The sequence below is a fragment of the Monodelphis domestica genome, chromosome 1 (genome assembly GCF_027887165.1).
Source record: "Monodelphis domestica isolate mMonDom1 chromosome 1, mMonDom1.pri, whole genome shotgun sequence".
Classification (NCBI taxonomy): Eukaryota; Metazoa; Chordata; class Mammalia; order Didelphimorphia; family Didelphidae; genus Monodelphis; species Monodelphis domestica.
The window spans coordinates 426,929,130-426,951,740 of record NC_077227.1 but is presented as its reverse complement, the minus strand read 5'-3'; the positions used below and the strand labels follow the sequence as shown (position 1 = coordinate 426,951,740).

Genomic DNA, 22,611 nt, shown 5'->3' with positions numbered 1-22,611 from the left:
CTTGCGTGGGTATTTTCTTTAACCAGTCTGATTACAACCTTTCCATGCCTTAGTAGATGGTTTTATACATTGCTGCAGCCAAAACAAATTTTAAAATCTCTAGTATTTCAAACTTGGAGCAAATCTCTCCACACATACTCAAAGGCTTTCTAGTTTGATAAAACACAAGCCAAAGCTTATGTGCTGCTGGCATAATTTTTGAGAACTCAAAGTGGTTACTGAGTAAAACATTAGAGGAGTTAAGAGAAACATTATACTCAGAACAAAAAAAAAAAGTAACCCCATGGCACAGAGTTGGGAATTTTTAGATTTTAAGAAAATAAATACATTTTACAGGCATTATCACTATACCTACAAAACAACTAAACAGAAGAGGAGATGGTGGGAAAGGCAAAGTTCTGTTTATTCCACAGAATCTGAGTTGGAAGGGACCTATACCTCAAGTGTTCAAAGATCAACTGGTTCATCCTGTACCTAAACATGAATCACTTCCAAAACACCCTTGACAAATGGCCCTCAAACCTGCTCTATAAAGTCTTCCAGGGATGGCAAAGTCACTACCTACTGAAGCATCCCATTTCACTTCAAAACAGTTCCCACAGCTAAGAAGCTGTTCCGCTGAAGCAGCTAGAGAACACAGTGGAAAGAGAGCCAGGTCAGGAATTAGGAGTTCCTAGGTTCAAATCTGGCCTCAAACACTTACTAGCTATGTGGTCCAGTCATTTAACTTTAATTATCTAGCCCTTGATGCTTGCTCTTCTGATACTAAGAGAGAAGGTAAGAGTTTTTGGTTTGGTTTTGTCTTGTTTTTTTTTTAAGGCTGTTCTTCATAAGGAAAATGTAAGCTCTCTTTTTATTTATAGCTTCTTGGGTTCTAGAAGTCTATGCCAAAGAAGGGCAATCTCTTTCAGGTCTTACATTCAAGTTGCAAAGCCAAGTGAGAAACCACATATCTGTCGGAGAAATAAAAAGCCAGCAGAGAAACTGGAAAATCTTTAAGGACGAGCCCAGAGATAAATTTCTGTTTGTTCATTAGGAGACTAGCCCACCAATAATGCAAAGAGGCTCAGGATTAGTCACCAGGTGAGCAAGATTTTTGGCCAGAGTAATTCATAAAGATCATCTACTAAAGCAAGGAAGAGCCACAATTTGCAGGGATAGAAGAAGTACCTATATTCATAAAATCACAGCCATTTTGAAATACTGCAGTAAAACTGATTTCTTAAAAACACTGGACATTTTCCAAAATGTGTTGATGATTTTTTGATGATAAAATGCTTTCCTTTTCAAAAAAAGAATACTCCTTGGCTTTTGGTTCATGTGATAATAATAAAGATTATAAAAATGAGGCACAAGTCAGTTCAAGTGAAGACACTTCATGAAGAACCAATATTTAAAAAATAGGATTTGGAGTTCAAAGAAAATTGAGTTAAACCCCAATTCTGCCTTACTAGTAGCATAAGCTTGGGCAAGAGTCATTCAAACATGGAGTTCATTAAGACCACTTGATGTTGCAGTGACTATTGAGTACCAGGCCTGGACAAGTCACTTCATCTCAGTTTGCTTCAGTTTCCTCAACTATAAAATAAGGATAATAGCACCTACCTCCCAAGGTTATTGTGAGGATCAAATGAAATAGTCTCTATTAAAAAAAAGGGTTTACAGAGAGCCAGGTCTGGAGGCAAGAGGACCTGAGTTCAAATCTAGCCTCAGATACTTCTTAGCTGTGTGACTCTGGACAGGTCACTTCTCTCCCACTGCTTAGTCCTTATTGTTCTTCTGCCCTAGAACCAATATTTGGTATCATTCTAAGACAGAAGATAAGTTGTGTGTTGTTTTTTTTTTTAAGTGCTTAGCACAGTTGCCTGGCACAGAGTAGGTACTATTTAAATGCTTAGTCTCTCCCTCTCTCCTCTTTTAGTAGGTTTTTTCTGAATCACAGAAGGTTAGTGCTAAAAAGGACCTTAGAAATCATCTAGTTAAACTTACTTTATTTAAAGCATGTTAAAATTAAGGTCCAGAGAAGAAAATGACTTGTCCAAAGTCAGAGCTACTAAGTGGCAAATACAGGACTTAAGTCCACTTCTCACCCCAAGCCAAATGCTATTTCCACTACTCTATACTTCCTGGCATTACTTTGCAAATTACCTTGGATATTTATTACTCACAACAGCACTTCATTTTCCTATTGGCCTAGGCACCAAGAGCCAGAGAATATTCTTTATCCTTCCCACCCAATTCAAATTTTAAATTAATAAAATTAAATACAAACTCTCAAAGGCCATCAACACAATTTTTTTAATCACTTAGTATTTTTAATTGTATATAATTACAGAGGTCTTTAAAATAGGTATTATACACATAATTTACAACAAGGACAAAATTAAATATTATTGAATAGAAAAAAAAACCTAGAAAAAAGGTTTTACAAGAATTCTCATTTAAGAGAATTCATTGTATCCTGATCAGCAAAGCAACTATTGATATAAGCCATCTAACAGGATGACAAAAGTCATTAAGATGAAAATAATTAAAATTGGATTCTAGTTGTATCCAGGGTAGATTTCTTCCAATTTACACTATTTGTTTTTCAGTATCTTTATTCTAACTCAGTACAATTTTAAAAAATCAAGAATGGAATAATAATAGATGTAAACTTATCCTAATTCCCTATAGCTAACAGAAGAAGTTAAAAAATTTCATACTCCAGGTTAATTACATAGGCACAGCCTACCTAACACATCACTAAATTCTTAAAAAAAAGACTGGGAAAAAAACATTGCAGGGGAAAGAGGATCCTATGGGGAGGGAGTAAAGGTTAGTTCCATAGGAACACAGCTTCACAAATAATTGACTGCTTGACCTGGCAAGAAGGGATCTCAATTATTATGGCAGAGTTTGAATCCAATGTAGTACTAGGTGACACAGTCAGGGCAACACTGGCCATAGGTATGCCTATTCATGGACTCACTTAAAGTTAGTCTTCCTTATCTCTATGTTTCAAGATAAATCACTCATTGAGTATTGCTGAAGAGAGGGAAATAATGAGTTTTAAGAAAGATAAAAATACTAAACTACTACACATTGAAAACCAGGTGAAACATAAGCACATTTTACTAGTGTGTTATCTATTATTTAGGATGAAATTTCATTATGAAAATTCCACTTTGGTTTATTTCACTACAAAAAGACAAGTAGCATAGTAATATTACACTGTCTGAATAAGCTAAGGGCAAGGTATTGATAAAACAAATTTAGGATTCTTAAATCTAAGAAAGTCAATCAAATCTTTGGGGCTAAAGACGTGGTGTGGACCTTATTCTTGAGATCTGCTACGGGTTTTCCCTTTCTTTTTTTGAGAGGTAATAATTTGTGTAAATGCGCCTATAGATTCAGTTTTAGAAATTTCATAACAAATTGAAATTGATGACGATGACGATGATGATGGTGGTGGTGGTCTGCAGCAAGAGCATACTAATAATACACTACAATATTCTATTAGAAGCTACGGAGCTATGAAGGAAATATTCCCCATCATTTCACACACATACAACACACATACACACACAAACAACCACACTTTTCTACTGAGGTAACGTTTATGGCACCCAAGAAAAAGTGTTATGGAATATGTGCTCTGGGAATGAAGGAGCCAGGAAGTCCATGGGTCTACAAACCTGTAAGTGTTGAGAATCTGTCAGGCCCCAGATCATCTTTGTCTTTTTCTTGTTTTTCTTTCTTTCTAAATGGTATAGGAGCTGGAAATTAAATAAAGTCAGTAGTGTGACATATAACATACTGCACTGCACTCGGAAGACAGTAGTCAGTCATTTTGGAGTTACTGGTGTGCCAACAGTTCTAAATGAAAGGAGGTTTTAAAAGTTGAAAACCTAAGAAATTCTCTGTGTGAAGCCTTTCTACAAACAAATGTTTTTAAAAACAACTGGTCTTGAATTTTCAAAGTCTATTGGGGAATTTTCTTTTTATAAGAAAGGATCAATTAAAAGGTAATCCACAGAGATTAAGTTGAATCCATTGCACTCTGAAACCTGCCAGGAAAAAAAAAAACAAAAAACACCACATTCAAAGCTCGGAACACCATTCTCTCCTCAGCAAGTGGCCCCAGTTATGAATGAAAGGGGTCGTCCATAGCTCCGGAGTCCCAGGTTACCAAGGGGAGGCCTGTAGAAGTGGTACCTGTTTCTACTCCTGGTGCTTCTCCTTTTCAGGTATCAAACACATGTGCACACTCTAATATCAACATCACTACAATGCCAGGCTGTTCACGGAAAAAGCACATGGTCTCATACAACTGAATTTTAGTACCAGCACAGAGACATAGGGAATAAAACTTTTATCAAGATGAAGAGTTTAAATTGACCTCCAGGTGTCCAAATAGTGTTGTGAATTCTAAAGATCAACCCCATAATGGGAAAAATTATTTTTTATTCATTACTGAAAAGTGATGTTCTTGTCCAAAGATCTTCAAATGAACTTTAGCAGTATTTCATATTTGTATATCCCAGGCCTAAATGATTCTCCTGGATTTATGAGAAACCACTACACCATAGATCATAAAGCAGTATCCTTAAGACTAAAGCTTTGTCTTCACATCCATCTAAGATAAGTCACTTAAAAAACATCAGAAGTCAAGTCAAAACCAAATTCTCACAAGACCTGGAATATTGACTTACTGAAATCAATGAACTCTATGTCTCTGATCCTAAACCATAGCATTCTAATAATTTTGTGAAATTACCTTTAGGCATAGCTGAAACAAAACGTTTTCTCCACCAAGGTTTGTTTCTGTCTGACTTCTCATCATCACTATCTTTTCGTTCTTCAGTCTGCAGAAAGATTTTAGCATTTTATTTGCAGCCAGACAAGTGTAATTTTTTTCCAAAACATCTATGAAATATTAAAAAGATCCCTTGGATAAGAGTTCACTAGAAAAATCACTGTAGAGACTACCCTATGTATGAAATTGTATTTACTACCAATGCATGCACAAAGTTTTTCAAGTTTTGTACATATTTTGGGGAAGTAGATATGATAGGGAAAGTACCCGGATATAACTAAGGACACATGATTTCTGGTCCCCTCTCCTTCACTAACTTATAGTATAATCTTGGGAGTCAACTTTGCCTCCATTTAAACCGCAGAATCCTTATCCAAAAAGCCAGACAAAATTTATTCCTCTGCATACTTCATAGAAACATCATGAGATTTAAGAAAGACATGTATAAGTGTTTTGATAAAAGTTTAAAAGTCGATATGGATTTTAAAAACTATCATTAAGACATGCTGAATTGTATTTCCACAGTGTGAGGACCAGATTTTGTAAAGGATTACAGCCTAATAAGGTATAGTGAAGGTTTTGTCCACAAAAACTCATGGAGCATGTAAGCTCCAAGCACAGAGGAGCTATAATCTGCAACAGCAGCTGGAGAGTTCACACTGATGAAATCATGACCCTTTTGAAAAAGCCTTAATTTGTGTATATCTTATATCCCCTAGTAGATTTTTAGTTTCTTGAGGAGAAGGATAGTTTCTTATTTCATCTCTATATGTTAGCCCTTAGAATATTATTTCATAGTTACTGAAATAAGTTGTGAAATGACTACCACTTCAACATAACCAAACTGCCTAGGGATCCTGGGTGATTTAGCATAATAAGTCACAGTGTTACTAGATCAATGGTTCTCAAAGTGTGATCCACCAACCCTCAGGCTTCTTTGAGGTCAAAACTATTTTCATAATAATAGGATGTTTTTGGCCTATTAAAACACTCTTCATTTTTCCAACTATGTACCTTAATGAAGGCAGATTCTCTCCATATGCTTTAAACAAAACTAAAGAACACAACAAATTGAATGAAGCAAATATAAAATATAAAAATCTGGCTATAATAAAGGAATTTGCAAAAATATGCAAAGCAGGGCCACTCTTCTCCATTTTTATCTAGGAAAATAATTAATATAATTTGTAACAAAATAATAGTAATATAATAGTCACCAAAATGTTATTTGTTAACATGCAATACACTATTATTTAAACTTTACTTAAATAAAAATTTTTTAGTTTATCAGTTTTCATCTCAAATACAGCAAATATTAATAGATAATCCTCTACTAACCAGTTCTTAAGGGTCATTAATAATTTTTAAGATTCTAGAAAAACCAAAAAGTTTGAGAACCACTGCTCTAGATCATCAAATTATACTTAATCACAGGTATTCCCATCAAATTGGTGAACAATTTCCATATTAATTTGAAATGTCAACAGGACTAACAGAGGTCATTCAAATAAGTTACCAAAATATTGCTTTACTAATTCTGAGCCTCCTCACCTCTCCTCTCAAGGAATCTTTGCTAGGTGATGAAGATGACGATGGAGGTGCAGCCACTAGAGGAGATCCAATGGCAGCTGAAGGAAGCAGGTCTCTCTCTTCATTTCCAGGACGCCGGTTCCAACTAGGATCACTCATGGGTCTCCGGGCCGAAGATACAATATCAGAACTCCTGCTACGGACTAATCTCTCAGGATAGGAATGTCTTTGTTTGAATGCCTCTGCATCCGTTGGAATCAACACATGAGAGCCAAAACCTGGTAGCCTAGCTTCATTCCCTCCCACTGCTCCTTCCAGAATTGGAGGATCTGGTGGTGGGTGTGATGGTCTAGCATAGTGAACTTTTGGCCGTACTACAGCAGAAGCCCCTTAAATAAAGAAAAATTTCCCAACTGAGATACAAGTAATACAACAAAGGCTTTCAATTAAATGATGAATTTTTTTCTTTATTTCATAAATAAACCTATAAACGTCAAGGAGCCCAACTAGGTGGCTCAGTAAATAGTGAACCAGGCCTAGAAATGGAAGGTCCTGGGTTCAGATTTGGATTCAGACACTTCTAGCTGTGTGACCCTAGGCAAGTCACTTAACCCCAATTATCTGACTAGTCCTTACCTCTTTTCTGGCTAGGAACCAATACTTTGTATAAATTCTAAGAGAGAAGGTAAGAGCTTAAAAAAAAAGTCAAGGAATCCAACAAAATTATAATCAAATTTAACCCCAAAGACAATATTACAAAGTATTTCCTCTAACTTCTCTGCAAAGTAGAGGAATTACAGATGTGATATTATTTTAAGACTATTTTTCAACACACTGATTAGATTTACTAAATTTTTTTACCTCCTCTACCTTTCCTTTTTATTATAGGAGATAGTTCACTGGGAAAAGGATGGCATAAGGAATGGAAGGAAAAGGATGGCATATATTAGGAAATGTAGGTGATATAAAAAATGATAAAAAAAAATTTTAAGTCAAAGAGCCATATTTATATTCTTCCTTATAATTATTTCAATACTCCACTAAAGTTCTCCTGAAGCATTCACTTCATGGTAATGAATATATAATATCTTGAGTTCTTCCAGCGGAACATAAGCTCCCTCATAGGACTTACTCGATAGAAAACAGTTCAAGTGTAGGCCTAATACTGTACTATGTGTTTATTGTCTAAGGACCACCTGAGCTAAGTTCTGGAGGGTTCTGCACTAGAAAATTGGACAGCAAGTACTTTTCAGTGGCTGCTACACACAAAAGCTATCTACTAGGAGAAAGATTATAATCTGTATGAATAGAAAACTCACATCAGTGAACAATAACTTACCTTCATGTGAAGCCAATGGGTCAAACATTGCAAGCAAAGACTCTGACTGAGAGGGAGGAGAAGTCAACTGGTGGGCTCCTGAAACACAAGGTAAAACTGAGTCAAAAGTAAACATATAGTAAGACTTTCAGTTCTCATACCTGCTCAGACAAGTATTTTACTTTCTAAGAACATTTCAAAGATCCAACAAAAATTCATAACCCCACTTCTGGTAATACACTCTCACCAGCATAGTCTTATATGAAAATTCAAATACTTCTTTGTTTTGACATTTTACTTTGCAGGCACTTAACATATATATATAGCCTAAAAGTAACCCTGCATTCCCAAAAGCAGGTAAATAAACTCTGGTAAATTCTATCAAGCTATGAAGGTTCAAGTATTGTGTGAGGACTTGCTTCTAGTTAAACTAGAGGAGCCCATATGAAGGGTTATTAGGGACTAAGGAAAATAAAAAATAGAGAACTATATCAATTTCCCAGTCCATTCCTTTTCCCCTACCTACTTTCACATATCTCACGCTCTAAGAACATATAGTGACACAGTTTTAAGGCCACCTATTAATATGACTTTTACTCTTAATATCAATGATCTTTGAAAACTAGAGGAAGATAGATCAGGTAAAATCAAGTTCTATTATAGCTACTCTGTCATCATTAGGCAGACTCAAGGTAAAAATAGCAAAGCTGAACACATAATGAAAGAAAAAACCCAGGCTCAAAAAAAAAAATTTAATTTGGCCACAAGATACGTACTCCAATTAAAAAAAAGGAAGAGAAACATGAACAAAAATGTTTAACAGCTCTTTTTTTGGTGGCAAAGAATTCGAAATTAAGAATTGGAAACTCTGATCATCAATCAGAGAAAGGTAACAGATTACTGTATCATAAAACATGATGAAAAGGATTATTTCAGAGAAACTCAACAAGAAAAAATAAACTGATGCAGATGCAGAATGAAATGAGTAGAAGCAGAATAATAAACTGTAAAGAAAAATAACTTTGAACAACTAAAAAACTGTGTTCAACACGATATCCACAATTCCAGAGATTGATAATAAAGCATATACATCTCCCATGAGAGGGAGGATGGACTTGGGATATATATATGTATATATATGCCTATACACACACACAAAGATATCTATTATGCAGAGGTATTCATATTCATATACACACATTCTCTTTTAACATGGACAATGCAAGAATCTGTTTTGCCTAACTATGCACATGTTCCAACAGCTTCATTTTTTCCTTTTTTTTCCAAAGAGGCAATATAGAGAAAAAATAATTTTTTATTAGCTGAAAAAAATTTTTAGATATTATTCTCACTGACATAATCAAAAATTTATGATTGGTTAGCCCAAAGCTTACAACTGAATTTTTGTATGAATAAAACTGACTAGCATTAAGAAATACCACACATCACAACTATCATCAATATAAAATTCTTCAGATCCACACACATATGGCTTTCAAATCAATTAGCCCCCTACTGAAAAAGACTTGACACAGCCAAACTAAAAAAGGCAAGGGAAAAAACTTCTAGAACACTAGGGCAGATCCCCTATGGAGTATTTTTGGGAAAATACAAATAAGAAACAAACAGAATCAAAAAGTAGAGAGAAGCTGTATGGGCAGAAATAAAAAGACACATGAAATGGTCTCTTTCAGAGAATCAAGTATCTCTAGGTTACAAAGTAATGAATGGTGGTTAGAATAAAATTAAATAATGACATATTGGAGGCACTTGGGACAAGAGGTAAATGTATTTGTCCAACTCATATCCATTTGCCTTTCTTACCGTGAATTACTTCATCCATATCTGGACTAGTGACTGAATCTTTGCCACCAAAATCAGAACTACATTCAGATCTAAGGTCTTCAATCTTATTAGGAATATCCTCAGAAGTTGCACTGATACCTTACAGAAAAGAAAATATACACACCCAAAACACAAGAAAATTATTAGAAAATACATTACATATGCTGGCTAGATAAGCTGATCAGTACTATAGCTTTTATATTTATGCTATTGTACATAGTGAAAGTGATTTACAAAATACAAAAAGAACCCATAATGGAATCTAATATGCCATAATAATGAAAATAATAATATAATAGTTGGTTTTTGTATCTCTTAACCATTATAAAGCTGTTTACATTGATCCTCATTCACACTGTGCCTTGAGTGTACCTGAATTATTTCATTTGATCACTATTCACATTATAAAATAATTTCCACACAATAACCCCATGAGTAAATAGTGCAATTGCTATCATTTCTATTTGACTGATAAAAAACTGAGGCATAGAAAAATTAAATGGCCTGTTTGAGTTTATAGTCAGCAAGCAAGAGAGCCAGAATTTGAATTTAAGTCTAACTCTTAAAATAGTGGTCTTTTCACTGCAACACAGTTACTCGTTGATCATGAAATTACAAAGAAAACACAAATATCAAGTTGCAAATTAAATTAAAATTTTAACTTGTTTAAATACTGAAACCAGGTCAAAAGATACACAAGACCCCTTAAAAAATTAGTTTTAATTTTAAAAAGGGAAATTTTCCTGATGCAACCCTTAAGTTACATTTATCATTCTGACATCAACAAAAAAACTTATTGAAATAAAAAAAAGAAAAGAAAACTTTAAATCCCTTTATTAATCAAGATAGAAATACCTGAGACAACACTGAGGCCTGGAGTACTGGGGCGGGAACTGACTTCCCGGACATCTGTATCATCAGATGTGCTGCCCAGGCCAGAACAGCTCTCTAGCTCTTGTAATCTCTCTTCCTGCTTGAGGTCTGGGGCCTCTGGGTGGAAAACAGCATGTGTTCATGTTAGTGTTTCTGTCAGTTATTTATGGCTTCTATTTCTATAGCCCATCTATAAAAAAGCCCACCTCGGGATTAATGAAACCAGTGTAAATAGATTTCTGTATCTGGGCCAGTTATCTCAATTGGTTTAGACCATTGTGTTAATGAAGTCAAGGATATGGATTCCATTCTTCTATAGGTCAGTTAATTGTGCTCAGATGAAAACTCTGCTTCAAGGCAACAGACTATGTCCCCAGTTCTAGCCAGTCATATAAAAACCATGTACTGGAACATGCCCTTGGAGGTTTGAGCAAGGGTGTGTGGATAACAGGGCACAAAACATCATCACTAGTAAACAATAATGAATCACACTTCAATAGTATTTAAGGTCTACAAAGTGCTTTCCTCACAATCACTCTACAAGAGAGGCAGTACAAATACTTTTATCTACATTACACAGATAAGGAAACCGGCCCAGAGAAGTTGTAAGTGACTAGCCAATAGTCACACACCTCATAAACTTTAGAGCCAAGATCTGAACTCAGGTCTTCTGACTCCAAATCCAGGGCTCTCTCCACTATAACATTGTCTTAAGAAAAACAACTCAAGCATATGTCACCATAGTCAGCATCATCTACTTATAAAAATGACACTGGCACATCTGAATTTCTGTAAAGTATTCCAAAACATTCACGTTTCAAATTAAGTCAATTGTCCCTTAATTAAAGGAACCAAGTCAAACTTGAGGTGAATGCAGATTTTTAGTATTGTGATAACTGTCCTCTAATCAGAGACAGGACAATTTTGTAAGCATAAAAAGGAAAAACATCACTCACTATGTAAACTATAGTACTACATATGTATTTATAATAATCCTGCACAAAATAAATCCTGGAGGCCTATTATTCAATTTCAAAGTTGTTGGTTTTTTTTAAAGAAAATGTACTATAGAAGGTTAACTCTTCCATTGGCACAAATCTAAACGTAACTGCAGGACACCCACCTACTCAGCATCTGAAAGGTACTATTAGTTCTTTGCTACATACATCTATGACACTAGATAGAAAGATATTAAAGTAATTCTCTCATTTTGAGTGATCCTAATAATAGTAACTGCTTTTTTTAAAATCCAGAAATTAATCAGTCAGAAAAGAACTGCCCATGATTGCCCAAAGAACGGTTCCCATTATTACCCAAAGATTTTAAAATCACAAATTAAGAGCAAGGGATCCAAACCTCTCCATTTATGTTAAAGAAAACTAACTCCAGAGAGGTAGAAGGAATTGTCCAAAATCATACAACTAATAAATTGAAAACCTGGAACTTAAAACTCTAGGCCTTATACTACAAGTCCAGTGTTCTTTCTGTCATATTAATGGACAGATGATGCCACAAATGAAAATATTTTGCTATAGTGACATACCTAGTGGTCCATCCCTTCTTCCTACTTTGCTTCATATTCAAGGCAATCCACAATCTAGTACCCCCAACCTGTCCAGCCTTATCACATATTATTCCACACTTAAGTCTGTGCAAGTACACATGTGCAGTCACAGGTACACATGCATTATGTTCCTTTACCCTAAAGCTACACAGTGCTTTCCCTCCTCTGCACCTTTGTTTACCATTATCTCTAGGCTGGGCACCTTCCCTCTTTGCCTCTCATATTCCCAATCATACTTTTAACACTTGAATAGACTGCCACCTCTGACATGAAGATTCTTCCTTGCTAATAAACTTCTCTCCCCTGGAATCTCACATAACATTTTGTTTTGTACCTCTCTCCAATACACCTAAAATATAACTTAAAATAATTCAATGCACATTAAGTATCTTATGTGTGCAAGAAATTATATGCTAGGTGCTAGGGATACAAAGGCAAAAGTAAAATAATCCCCTCCCTCAAGGAACTTACACTCTCCTGGGAGGAAAAAATTTGTATAAAGATCCATCAATACAGAGGAAATACAATGGGAGTTAGGGAGAAAGGGCACTAATGACTGGACAAATAAGGAAAGGCCTCATGTAGAAGGGGGTATTCAAGTTGAGTCTGGAAGAGAACAATGTCATATATTAAACTAGCTTTATCCCCTACAAACAACCAGTGAGTTCCATGAAGAAAGGGACCGTGTCTTATCTAACTTTTATATCTACCCAGTGCTAAGCAGAGTACACTGCACACAGTGGTTGACTGATAAATGATTGTTAAATAAATGTATACTCAACCCATGTATGTTAGTACCTTAAATTGCTTCTGTGCAAAGGAAAAAAAGGAAATGAGGACAGGATACTAACCTGAGTCACTTGGTAATACCTCTACACTCCAAGCTTCGCTGGTTGTTTCTGATATGGTAGAACCAGTGCAGGGGTCAAGAAGCACTGACCCTGAACCTGGCAGACACAGCAAACTGCCTAACATGTTCTCTGCTGCCGCACCTGTACAACCAGTGGGGAGCAAAGGATTAACAAAGGTCTGGATGGAAAGAGCAGTGACAAAAGGAGAAAGACCCAACACGAGCCTTACAAAATTCTTGAGCCTATATGCAAGGGACTAAGAGAAAAGGAAGAATGCTTTCAACCATAATCACCACCAACAGCAAGGGTTTGCTACTGTAAATCATGGCAACACTCAAATTCCATGGACTGGTTTCCTGTTTTTCCATACTTTCCTCTCCTCTTAAAGTGAACACACATCATTCAAATCATTGTGGCCAGCTGCCAATATTATTGATTCAGCTATGATGCTCCAGCTTACAACATCTTTCTCCACATACACTCCTCCACAGATAACAAAAGCACTGCAGAGACTCCAAAAGTTCAAACTAAGAGACTCAACCTCAGAGGAACACATTGGCCAAATAAGCTTTCTTCTGGCACCTTAGTGAACGATGGAGTACAGAGAGCAATAAAATGTATTTGCAGTAGAATACACACCTCCTCTACAATAGTCATTCAACTGCAAATATAGCTTATTGCTTCATATATTCCAATGCCAGGAATAATACTCCTTTGGCATCTAGAACAAAGTAATGCAAGACTAATTAAGAAATCTATTTACACTATTTAAGAATACATGTAAAAAGACTCAACATTACTGCAGGGCTCTATTAAAACATACAACTAAAGGAAGTTCCATGACTTTCAACTTAATATAATAGAATAAAAGAACCGTTCTAATTCGGTTTCATGCGGGAGAAAAACTGTTTACCATTTTTAGTACATGAGACTGATCCAAAGATAAATAAATTATTTTCTAAGAATAGATAATTCACCTTTTCAAGTTGAATAACATTTTCAGAGGTGTAATTAATTCTTTCTGAAACCCTCCATGTTGTCTGTTGAATTAGAATTTACAAATGTGATTTCCATACTCAGAAAGAGTTAATTCACATCTCAATGATCTAGAGTTTAAGAATTTGCTAAAAACAAACATAAGGACAGATGTTCATTCCTAAAAATAAGAGGAAACTAAAGTAATTTAGGAGATTGGTTATTCTCTTTCAGAATAAAGTGCAGAAAGGAAGAACCTTGCCTGTATTTAAATAAATCAAAATATAAAATAAAATTATTCATTTCAAAATTAGATTTGCACACAAGAAAACAATACCACTTTACTCTAAAAGAATGTATCTATTAGAGCATAACAAAAAAAGAACAACTACACAAATATCAATAGAGAGCTTACCATACACCCTCATCAGTTACCTGCAATCTCCTGTAATCGATCTTCATCAATGTTGGGATCAAAATCACTGCCCAAGACATCTGTGCTCCAGGTCTCACTCACTGTTTCAGAAATATCTCGATCATCTGTTAGCCCCATCATGTCACGGATTTCAAATTTCCGTAGTTTATCATCAAGATTATCCTGTGTTGTAGCTGTCAAAAAAAAATGAGACACCCTCCTTTATTAAAAAAACAAACAACAGGGGGCAGCTGGGTGGCTCAGTGAATTGAAAGTCAGACCCAGAGAGAGGAGGTCCTGGGTTCAAATGTGACCTCAGACACTTCCTAGCTGTGTGACCCTGGGCAAGTTGCTTGACTCCCACTAGCCCTTACCACTCTTCTGCCTTGGAATCAATACCCAGTATTGATTCTAAGACAGAAGGTAAGGGTTTTAAAAACAAACAACACAAAAAAACAGGTACCTATTTGGCTACAGCCAACTTAAAAGAATCTTTCTCTGAGTTACAAGTTAGAATTTTTTTTTCATTCACCCTGAATATTTTTAATTCATTAAGAAACTATCCTCAGTAAGATGAATCTATAAATTTACTTACTGACTAAACTGAGTGCTTGAAAAAGAAGGAAAAAGGAAAAAGGGGAAAATAAAGTTTAATAAATTATATAGAAATTTTTTCAAATTAAAATCACTATGTATTTATTAAATGACTGCTAAAAGGAGTTCTCTCTTAGCAGAGTCAGTCTGGCACACAGCAAATCAAAAATACAGTTTGATTTTATAAATATTTATCAATTAACCTATATTTAGGAGGGTTATTGACGGATACAAAACAAATATGCAATAATATTGTCCCTAGACTCTAAGGGCTAATACTTGTTTTTGCAATTTGCAGCTGTTTTTATCTATTTCTTACCTTGTTCATGTTCCAAAAGCTGCAGAGCTTCAACTCCATTACTCCCAGAAGGCCCTGCTCCAAGTTCTGATACAGATTCTCCTTCTAGGTCCAGAGAAGAAACTGAATTGGAACGATTTGAAGGACCTACAAAAATGTTTTTCTGTTAGTGACTTTCTTTAAGCAAGACACATTGCTGAGCTACATGCTAGTCTCCATGCTTTGGTAAGTAATTAAAAACTGTTAAGATAATGCTCTGAAAATTAAATTGAAATACTGAATTGGCAATCTCAAAACCCTTCTGATAGCAGGCTTTTTTCTGATTCATAGAATAAACAAACTCCCATTCTGGGAACTAACCATTCAATTTTTTCATTTATAATTCTATTGTATTCTCCCAGATCAATGAAGTCTGTGAATGGTGCAATGCAACCTATCATTCTTTAATCACTTATATACCGAAGGTGGTCAACAACACAAGTCTACCAAAAAAACTGTTAGCAGTTTATCAACTAGAGTTATAATGATTTAGCTCTTGTTTAGAAAGTATATAAAAGTGAATTTTGAAGAAAAAATAAAAGAAATTTACAACTATAAATACTACTGAGACAAAATGATGATTTGTTTGTTTTCCTAGTAATACATGCATTATTCATATACCTCTAAAGGAGCTCAAGAGTCTAAAAGGCAAATACTTTGATGACTATTAATGAGATGGGCAAAACTGCCAAAGACTGGCAAGAAGAATATTCAGATTTTAATGAAGCAAAGTGAGTTCTCTTTTCCTCAATTCTCTTTTTACCAATCTCTTACACATCAAATTTCAAGTAGCTAGATGGATAGCCAACTGGAACACACGAAAAGGCAAAGATGGAATAAACATACGTAACAAAGCTCCTTTAAAGAAAACTACAAAATCTACTTGAATCACAATTCCTGGAATAAAGTAACCCTTCACCTTCAGATATTCCTTCCAGATTATCACTGCAGAGGGAAAAGCGCAAGGTTTTATCAGGTTTACCGTGGAGTTTGGTTTCATCAACAGGGACATCTCCTTGTCCTCCATCTGAAAGCTGCATGTTTAAGACCTAAAGAAATAAAATCAGTCATTCTGGTAATTAAATCAAAGCAAGTGAAAAGGAGATGAAATTTTAAACAAATAATAACCAAAATACCCCCTCACATTTCTATAGTATTTTAAGGTTTATAAACACTTTGCTCTAATCAACCCTGAAAGGTAGATAGCATAAGAATTCTTCTACTTTCACTAAAGGTAATGAAACTAAGTTCACAGAGTAAAAAGGAAAGTTAAGAGTCACACAGCTAATATGCATCAGAGCCAAGATTTCTAGTATCATCAAGCTTGGCTGAAAGAACTATCTAATACAACCCCTTCTTTTAATAGACCAGAAAACTGATGAGAGAAATCATCTTGTGAAACTTTCCTGTGGTCAAATGGATAGGAGGTCGTGAAACCAAGATTCAAATACAAGTCTTCCAACTCACAATCCTGTGTTTTCTCTATTTCAATGCAGCTCAAAGTCTCTTAACTTCAATTTTAGCACTCTTTCTACTTAAATGGAGATACTTCTTTAAGGATTTGTTCTCAATCAGCCAAATCAATTTTCAAAAATTTAAGAGTACTTTACTACTATTTTCTACATATAAAAATAAACTTTACTATTTATTTTATTACCACTTTCAGCAATTAGTATCTCTAAAGCAGGAAATGAACCCTCTCTATCTACTCCCCTACAATTTCCCTAATAATTTTCTTTAGAAATCAGGATCAAAAGGAAAGTTGGGCTCAGTGATACATTCCTAAAGTCTCTATTTCTAGGAAGGCTAAGGCTTGACTCCAGGGAGTCTGAATTGCTGCAGAGATAAAGTCTATAGAGTGTCCTCACTAAGTCTGGCATATCAAGACCTTAGGAGAAGATGGCTACCAAGGCATGTCTAAAAAGGGGCAATCTGGCCCCCATCAGAAAAAATGGGTACAGTTAATTGAAGCCTTTGCACTGATCAATACTGGAATCAGGTCCAGAAGTGGCCAATCTGAGTGAGCTAAGAAGTTGCCATGTAAAAATAAGTAAATAAAGATAGTTATTTCTTTACATAAATTCACATTGTAAAAATTCAACTTTATGTAAAGAATTCTGAATGGCATGGGAAGACATGGCCCCAGATTATACAGCTAGAAAGTCTCAGAGTTCTGACTCAAACTCACACTTGAGTCTTCCATTGCTAATATCAGTATTTTTACATCCTATATTTACAAAGCATCCTAAACTCTTGTCAAAACCATCAAAGAAAGATCCTTATAATAAACAACTCCTCATGAAGCGTGTTCTTTCTATGGACAACTCTATGTTACAGCAAAAAGAACAATGGATTTGGAGTCAGAAAACTTATTTCAAGTTCAAACATTAACAAAATGTGACCATGGGCAAATCCATTTTATCTAAGAGCTTCAATTTCTTCTATAAAAAGGGTACTTCACAAGATGATTGAAATAAAAACATTTTGTAAACTTGAAAGAATTACAGAAATAGGAATTCTTATTATTTATTATAAAACTCAGGGCTATAACTAATATTCAGCAAAACAGCCATACCTCATTTTCTGACATCATGCCTGGGGTAAGCTGGGGACCTGTCCCCAAAGAAATGACCAACACTTCTTCTGGCTGTACTTCCTGAATCGTCTCTTGGGATAATCCATCATGGTCTGGGTGCTGGTCAATTAACATATTGGTACGGCTTCTGCTCCGAGTTGCTAATAAAAAATTTCAAATACAACTTTTGAAGAAAAATTTTAAATGACATAAATGGCTCACAGATGAAAGAAATGTTAAAATAACATAAAGAGCTCACAAATAAAAGGTCAAAATAAACAATATAGAATGCTTGCACATGCACCAAAAAAAAAAAGAGTAGACAAAATACAGAATACAGTTTATAGATGACATAAAGGAGGACTACTCCACTATTCTACCATAATGTTACTGGTTAATTTTTCAAGAATTCAACTATAAATTTATAATCATATAAAATGGAATTCAAAATCCCAATATAAAAGACAGGAAAAACTATGTTAAGTAGCATGCCAAAAACATAAAATATGCTCTTTCTCCCTCATCCTTTACAGAGAACTCAGTCAAAATATTATTGCATAATGCAATTATCCCTACATATGTCTCAGCCTTCTATGAGCCCACAAGCTGTATAACAGCAAGGCCCAAAATAACACTCGGAAATACAGTATGATAAAGAGAATTGGACTTGAATTCAAAGAACCTAGATTAAGATGCCTTATCTACTCCTTTTTAAATAACCTAGGTAAATTCCTTCCCCTCTTTGAGCCTCAGTTTCTGTTATCTACAAAACAAAGTAGGTAGACTAGATGATCTCCAATTTAAGACTGCAGTTCTAAACTATCACCATGTCTTATCTTAAACTTTTTTTTTCCCTACTTCAAGCACAATAGTCTGAACACACTTGAAATGAGTAGATTTGTTTTACAGCCAATGTAAAACATGGGGTAGTAATAACATACTCTCATTAAATCCAGTTTCCTAAATTTATCTTCTTGGAGAAACTGATGAATAAATATTAAGTTTTCATAATGTACCAAGCACTATATGGTAGGCTGGGGGAGAGAGGAAAAATGAGATACAGTCTTGAAGCTCAGACTCTACTAGAAGGATAAGACACAAATATAATAATACATACTATAACACATTAATTGACTTTGAGAGGTACAAAAGAGAGTGCTAATTTTGATATGAAGGGTGGAGATCATTTAGCTAGGCTCTATCATACAAACAAGTTAAATAGTATTGTTGAGAAAGAAAGGTTCATGTCCTAGTTCTATCTCTAGTTATTAGCCCTGTGACTAGGGACTAGTAATTTTATTTCTTTACAATTCAGTGTTTTCATTGGGCAAATGTAAATAATAATACATGCACTACCCCCGAGTGCTACTGTAAAAAGTTCACATTGTAAACTGCAAGATATTATAGAAACAGAAGCTATTCAAACTACTTTTTCAAAATCAAATTCAACAAGAATCTATTAAGTGACTACTCTGTGCCAGCCACTATCGGAGCCACCAAAGCCTTGAAAGACAAAAACAAACACAATCTTTGTCCTCAGAAACAAGTGCATACTCTACTGGAGAGAAATAGCATGTACACAGATAAGTAAATATAAAATATAGACAGAATCAATACAAAGTATTGCCAGGAGGGCTAGGAAGCATCCTAACAACTGAGGGGATTGGGATGGCTTCTTATAGGAGATGATACATAAGCTGAATCTTGAAGAAAGCTAGAGATTTCAGAGGTGGAGGTGAGAAAGAAGAATATGAAGGGAGGAGATAAATATTTTATAAGGGAACCGGAAACAAGGCCAATTTGATAGAAATATCTCATGTATAAGGACAAGCTAGAGTCAGATAGTAAATGAATTTTAATATCATATGCATCTGTATTTTATCCTACAGGCAAACAGTGAAGCAGTGTAGTTTCTTGAGCAAATCACTGACATAATTAGACATGTGCTTTAGTAACACAGTTTTGGCAGCTGTAAAGAGGATGGGCATAGGGGGTAGAAAGGCACGGAGAGTTATACATGACTCCACAGTTGCAAACTTATATAACCATGGTGGTACTAAAATAAAGTCAGGAGGATGGATGAATTAAAGAGGTTAAAAGAAAACAAGAGCTGCTCTGGACATGCTGAATTTTAAGATGCCCAAAAGGATATCCAGGTAAAAATGTCCAGTGTGCACATAGTAATAGAGGGGCCAGAGTTCAAATTAAGCCCAAATATGCATATTTAAATGTGATTTACACAAAAATAATAGTTGAATTCATGGGAAATTTAGAGACCAAGGAAGAAAAATTTAAAAAGAGAACAGAAGGGCCAAGAGATTATTCTCCACTGCTCCTCTCTTCAGACTTGCTCTCTACTCTAATAATAATCTACTCTAATACCCTAATGTATAAAAATATATTTTCCTATGTTTGAATTTAAGGATTGTGCCTTCATGTCAAATCCAAGACTTTAAGAAAGATGTGGTGACTATTCCTTTTCCTTTTTCCCTCCTATAAGTCAAGAATTGATCAATAGCCCAACAAATACATTCCCAGAATTCAAACCACTAGCTATTCTGCTTCTCAAGTTGAGGAGTCCACTAGTTCTTTAAAAAATTATTCACCAATATTATAATGTAAATCATAGGATCATTAGCATTACAAGGGCCCTCAGAGGTCATCTAGTCCAACCTTTACTTACAGTAGAAATTATCTGCATCATATTACTGACAAAAGGTTACTCATCCTCAGCTTGAATATCTTGGATGATGTGAATTCACTAATCTCAACAGTTTTAGAAGACAATAGATGGCAAACTTATGAACTTGCTTCACAAGATAAATGTCAACCTTCTTTTACTGAACTATAAAATTAAACATAAGTAAACTATAAATAATCAAAAAGCTCTTCCAATGCCTATTACAATGTCAATACAATGAAGCATAGACAATTGGAAAAACAAAGGTTTTCCAATATTCCTTTGATCAAAAGCCATTTTACTAACAGGATAAAATGGAAGGGAATAGAAATAAAACAAATATAGTTACTAAATTGCCATCTTTCAAAATTATACACTGACAAAATTAAATAAAATCTTTTTGCCATGTGAAAAGGGAATCTACTTGCTTATCAATTCAGCTCAAAAGAGAAAGCTTCAGAGAGGTAGATTTCGGCTCCATTTAAAGAACCTCATCCTAACAAAGAGAGCTGTCTAAAATTTGAGTAGGTTTTCTCTGGAAATATACTGAAACACTTTTTATTTCAAAATTCAAAATTCCTAATTAACCAAACAAACCTTAATTGTATTTCAATTCAAAATAAGGTGTAACATAGCCTTGTCAGGTACAAGAATGTTAAAAAACTGACAATTATCTAAACAAACTGTTTCTCTTACATGTCTTATGTCACTACATATAAATATCATGTGATAGTAATGTGTCATTTTGTAGGTAAAAGATAAATCTTGATATATTATTAAAAATTTATATTACAAAAGAAGGCAATTTCTCCTTTGGTTACTTATTTCACAAAGATTCAAAATAAATACAATGACAGAGAAAAATGAATTCAACGTAAACACATTCCTTAAATTACATGTGTGAATTTTAAGGAACACATGGACCTTAAAAATATCTAAATCTCAGACAGTCATTTACACAAAACAAGTAAGACATGCACATGAAGCATAATTTTGTGAAATTATTTCTTAAAGTAGAAGAAAGAGAGCCTATTACCCACCAAATGGGGTTACTAGAGTAATGTGAGCTGTGAGATTGGTGGTTGAGGGATCCCATGCAGTGATGGCTGCTAACTGTTGTCCTGGGGTTCGACAGCATTAAACAGAAAGAAAATCAACCCTTTGAACAACAGAAACATTTTTAGAACTGTGAAATAAAATGCAATGAGCTGGTCACAATTTCGTATGAGTAATGGGGAAATACTTAAAAATCATTCTCCATTAGGTCTAACCCTAAAATAGTTCCAGATGATAACAAATGAAAGAGTTGGTATACTGAAATAAGCTACAGAAATGAATAACTAAAAAATTAATGCACATAATTTCTTTCTTTTTTAAAGAAAAAGAGCCCTTGATATTCTAATCCAACAGAAAGTACAAATGCAACACTGAAATATATATGGCTGAAAAAGTAGAGGAGTTCCACTACTTGGCTGTACTATTATTTGCACGATATCAAGCAAATCACAGATTAATTTTCTTCATCTATAATATATAACATTTGAACTACACAAATGATAACTACTACATACCTGTAAGCAATCATCATCATCATCATTATTATTATTATTATTATTCTACTTCAATTATCATCTGGTGCTTCCTTGTGACTTATAAGATTGATGTCAACACAGGCTCCAGCAAGGTTAAACAACATGGAAGGAGTCCAAGCATGAGACCAATGATAAATTTGTATCTATCATCTTGAGGCCTAGATTGACTTCAGAAAATTGGCTATCAGAAGGTTTTTTTCTTCTCACAGCCAGTGACTCCAGAAAATGGTCTACTAAAACCTATAGAGGGATCTACATCAGTAAAACGAAGATTTACACCAACGAAATCATGGTTCTTTGAAGCATTATTAGCATTATTATTATTAATATATTTGTTTAATTTGAAAGATAATATGTAATGATACTGATTGCTAATAAGAATTAAAACACCAATATTCCTGAGACACAACACAGTAATTCCCTGAATTGGCCAGAATCAGAATGCAAAAGTAGATAAGAGATACAAAGACATTATTCAATAAATAAGCTACTTTAGAATAAGCTGTCATTTTACTTTCATACTCAGAAAATCTGATCATCAGAGTGGATTTTCCCTTTACCAAGAAATGGCACCCCTCTACACTGTGGTGGAAAAAGCAAACAAAAACTCATCATCTAGAAGCCAACTCTGAAATTCAGAGAGATACACATCTTCCATCCCTTA

The 22,611-nt window shown here is 34.7% G+C and overlaps 1 protein-coding gene across 21 annotated transcripts in view; it reads right to left on the bottom strand.

Moving 5' to 3' along the window:
- The window catches only part of GAPVD1 (GTPase activating protein and VPS9 domains 1), an 89,525-nt gene that overhangs the window by 23,569 nt on the left and 43,345 nt on the right, over positions 1 to 22,611 (bottom strand). For 3 of the 21 annotated variants that reach the window (XM_007474648.3, XM_056812137.1, XM_056812138.1), the window contains exons 7-18: positions 21,396 to 21,476; positions 17,676 to 17,836; positions 16,020 to 16,149; positions 15,083 to 15,208; positions 14,190 to 14,363; positions 12,780 to 12,920; positions 10,347 to 10,481; positions 9,471 to 9,590; positions 7,668 to 7,745; positions 6,350 to 6,717; positions 4,760 to 4,847; positions 3,678 to 3,758 (exon numbers count right to left, since the gene is read on the bottom strand). In XM_007474648.3, the coding sequence (XP_007474710.1) occupies positions 3,678 to 3,758; positions 4,760 to 4,847; positions 6,350 to 6,717; positions 7,668 to 7,745; positions 9,471 to 9,590; positions 10,347 to 10,481; positions 12,780 to 12,920; positions 14,190 to 14,363; positions 15,083 to 15,208; positions 16,020 to 16,149; positions 17,676 to 17,836; positions 21,396 to 21,476 (1,683 nt within the window). The remainder of the gene's footprint in view (positions 1 to 3,677; positions 3,759 to 4,759; positions 4,848 to 6,349; positions 6,718 to 7,667; positions 7,746 to 9,470; positions 9,591 to 10,346; positions 10,482 to 12,779; positions 12,921 to 14,189; positions 14,364 to 15,082; positions 15,209 to 16,019; positions 16,150 to 17,675; positions 17,837 to 21,395; positions 21,477 to 22,611) is intronic. The other 18 variants (XM_056812140.1, XM_056812141.1, XM_056812143.1 and 15 more) reach the window with 15 other exon arrangements.